We start from the raw sequence: 3,212 nt of genomic DNA on the forward strand, positions 1-3,212 counted from the left end.
TCGTTTGAAGAAGGAAGGGAGGGGAGGAGAGGGTGATAGCGAAACAGTTCGGCCGAGTTTGAAGCTACGGGTGTGATAATTGTTTACTACTTTTAGTGCCACAATAAAAACAAAAAATGTGTGCATGTGTGTGTGTGCGAAGATTTACAGTGAATGCTCCATATAAGAATATATGTAGAAGATAATTATAGAAAAATGAAGCAAACAGTTTAAAAAAAATATGCATATAACAAAATTATTATTAATAAGAGAAAAATTGATTTCCTAATCATAACATCAAAAAGTAATCAATTCAATTCTTAAATATTTAAATAGATAAATAGAAATAAAATTAAAGATACTTTTTCTTTCTCTCCAAGTTGGTATAGAAATTCTGTGGTTTCCAGTCTTACCAACTAGTTATCGACAGTTGTTACAGTCTTACAGTCTAAACAGAATTCCTCTGAGTTTTGGAATTAAACAATTTTTTTTAATGAGCACTTATTTTGAAATGGTCATTTATATCCAAAACAATAATAAAAACCATGTGCTACTTACTAATCTATAGCATACATTCCTTAGTAAAAGTTATTTTTCGAAAAATACAATTGTAATAAAGGTTTACGGGAATGTGTTTTCAAACGTTCTGATTTGAAAACAAAAACCACAAATTCCGTGAGCTAAAATGTTTTTTTAGAAGCCACATCAACCACAAAAGTGCCATTTTCCGGATTAGGAAGAACTTGCAAAGCAAGTTTTGTGACTTATTTCTTAATTATCTAAACAGATGCTCTTGAATTTTGAAGATTTTACTAATTTGTATCCTTGTGCTTCCAATAATAGAAAAACTAACTTATGTATTTAGAGAATATTATTTATCCGATCCGATCGGTGCCATGATAGCGAACGGTCGGACAGGCTGACATGCTTATATCGATTCGTCTAATCATGCTATAACATGAAGCCTTTCACGCTCCCTTCTGCCTATTACATAAATACATGTGATGTTTACCCTTTCTAGCATATCTACTTTCAGTATAACGATAAAGTTACATCCAGAAAAATGAAGGAGTTGCCTTTTTCAAGTGTGTGTTGTGAGTTATATACTTCGATGTTGCATGCCGCTTACTGTAGCAGCGCATTTCAGAGCGTGTGACTGGACTATGTATTCGTTTTTGGCCCTTTCTTTGTTATTCATTTGGTGAAAAAGAAGTGCGGGTTAAAAGCGAAGCCAGCAGAAACGAAATAAATAGTACCTATGTTCTTGTTTGTTCTCTGCGCTACCTGTTGCAGTTGCCACCACCAACGTGAGGCGCTCAAGCGTGCTTCCCGTTTACTGCGCAGACGCCGACAGACACTTCTACCCCACAGCTAGCCATGACGCATGCAAGTGAAACAAAATGTGGTACTATACGTTCTAGTTATTATTGTTAATACATGCAAATCAGCATGTGGCTTGCCAAAAGTTTCCCAGAATTACATTCCAAACAATCAAGATAACTAACAATTTTGTATGCGGCTACTACTCCTTCCCTGCAATGGCACACCAGGCGTCTCAATTACTGCTTTGTTGCTTTGACTGCAAGATATCTTCGATGTGGCGCTCGGTCTGCTCGCCGCACTCGAAACGATGGTAGTCCACAATCGTCACTTGATTTTCCTGAAGCACTTCACCAACCGTTCGGTCGGCATCAAGCAGATATTCTTGATGTATGAGGCAGGTCTCATCGTCCTTATTTTCGGCCGGCTTATCCTTGTCATATTCACCGATTTTCTTTGGCTTCATGCCCACGATTTGCTGGCACATGCTCTTTTGGAACTCGACATCCAGATCGGCTGCCGAACGAAATGCAATGATGGCACCATATTTGCCTACTTGCGTGATGTCCTCGACGGTGCCTACATTAACTGGCGCAGGATGCGCGTAGCCGACCAGCTGCAAATCGTTGTTTACCTTGAAGCAGAGTGCTCGGCGAATGGAAGCATTCTCGCCCATGGCGCCAATAAGCAAAGCTAAATGATCACCCAAATTGCGGCCCTCGTCGGTGCGCAGATTCTTCAACGCATCCGCATCGAAGCCAAGCTGTGTCAGAGAGAATGAAGAGGATTTTTACAGTTGCTGGACATTAGAAGATTTTCGTGTTACCTTCCACAAATCACCATCGAACTCGGTCATATCGGTATAATGCAAGCAGATGCGGGCTACGTGATCCACGAACCGCTTGAAGGTGTCATTGCGTGCAACGAAATCCGTCTCACAGTTCAGCTCCACCATAGCGCCACGATTGCCATTTATAAGCACACCAATGAGGCCCTGTGTGGTCGCCCGGTCAGCCACTTTGGTGGCCTTGGTCCAACCCAAAGATTGCGCCTGTTCGTGCAACCATTTCTCAGCCTGCGCCGAATATAGAGTAATTGAGCAAGTCTGCCAATAAAGAATAACGTGCACCTTACCAAGTTGATGTCATTATTGTGCAACTCCAGTGCCTTTTTGCAATTGGCAAATGTGTAGCCGGTTTTCTTGCGCAGCGCTGCTAGGGCGCTCTTTTCAATGCCCGTGCCAACACTGTTGCTATATAAACGCCGCGTTGTGTGGAGGGCGCGCATGCAGAACTTTTGTAGCAGCATTTTCCTCGTTACTCAATTGTCGGCAAATTTTGTGAGAATTTTTGTTGTGTGGGTGCAAACAAGATTTTCCAGAAATATGTATGTGGACTTGTTGAACGCTGCCTGCTGCCACGGCGACGTGCTTGTTGTTATGTTATCCAAAAAATCAATTTATTCTAAACAAGGTGAGATTTTCATTTGATTTTGTTTTCAGCCGCTTGTAACAGTCGTTCACCAGCCGTTTTTGGAAAGCTTACAGATAAACATATACGCGTTGCGGCGCGTTCTTTATCGGGTCAAGTGGCCACAGAAGACCCGGTTTTAGTACATTTACGGCTGAAACGACGACTGATGAGCCAGTGTATGTGATTTACAAAAATTTCGGTAACATTGACAATTTTCCGGGTTGCACAATTTTGACGGTTCGTAGTTATGACACTCTAGTACACATGCTTTCCGGCAAACAGCTGACAAGTGTTATCGCGAAAAGTTTTGTATTGATTGGCGTTGCCACCTTGTCGGCAGGTGTGTGTCTGTGCTAAGTCGATTCCAATTCACAGTTATTTTTCGAATAAACAAACAAACATATTTCCAAAAATCTTTTCTTTTACAGCACACTTACGTTG

The 3,212-nt window shown here is 41.2% G+C and overlaps 1 protein-coding gene across 1 annotated transcript; it reads right to left on the reverse strand.

Moving 5' to 3' along the window:
* Positions 1–1,385: 1,385 nt before the first annotated feature.
* On the reverse strand, positions 1,386–3,031 carry LOC115630810 (elongation factor Ts, mitochondrial). The gene is made up of 4 exons (XM_030527478.1): positions 2,844–3,031; positions 2,434–2,762; positions 2,126–2,374; positions 1,386–2,062 (listed from the first exon to the last, which is right to left on the reverse strand). The coding sequence occupies exons 2-4, from the start codon at positions 2,605–2,607 to the stop codon at positions 1,535–1,537; spliced, it is 951 nt and encodes a 316-aa protein (XP_030383338.1). The 5' UTR covers positions 2,608–2,762; positions 2,844–3,031; the 3' UTR covers positions 1,386–1,534.
* Positions 3,032–3,212: the final 181 nt, after the last annotated feature.

The sequence above is a fragment of the Scaptodrosophila lebanonensis genome, unplaced genomic scaffold (assembly GCF_003285725.1).
Source record: "Scaptodrosophila lebanonensis strain 11010-0011.00,11010-0021.00 unplaced genomic scaffold, SlebRS2 tig00001410-arrow-pilon, whole genome shotgun sequence".
In the NCBI taxonomy this organism is placed as follows: Eukaryota; Metazoa; Arthropoda; class Insecta; order Diptera; family Drosophilidae; genus Scaptodrosophila; species Scaptodrosophila lebanonensis.

Bases quoted from the DNA above. Each gene is read 5' to 3' on its own strand.
- LOC115630810 (XM_030527478.1), bottom strand. From the start codon at position 2,607: ATGCTGCTACAAAAGTTCTGCATGCGCGCCCTCCACACAACGCGGCGT. The intron at 2,375-2,433 runs GTAAGGTGCACG...TATTCGGCGCAG, and splicing joins ACAATAATGACATCAACTTG to GCTGAGAAATGGTTGCACGA. The intron at 2,063-2,125 runs GTAACACGAAAA...TCTCTGACACAG, and splicing joins TCGATGGTGATTTGTGGAAG to CTTGGCTTCGATGCGGATGC.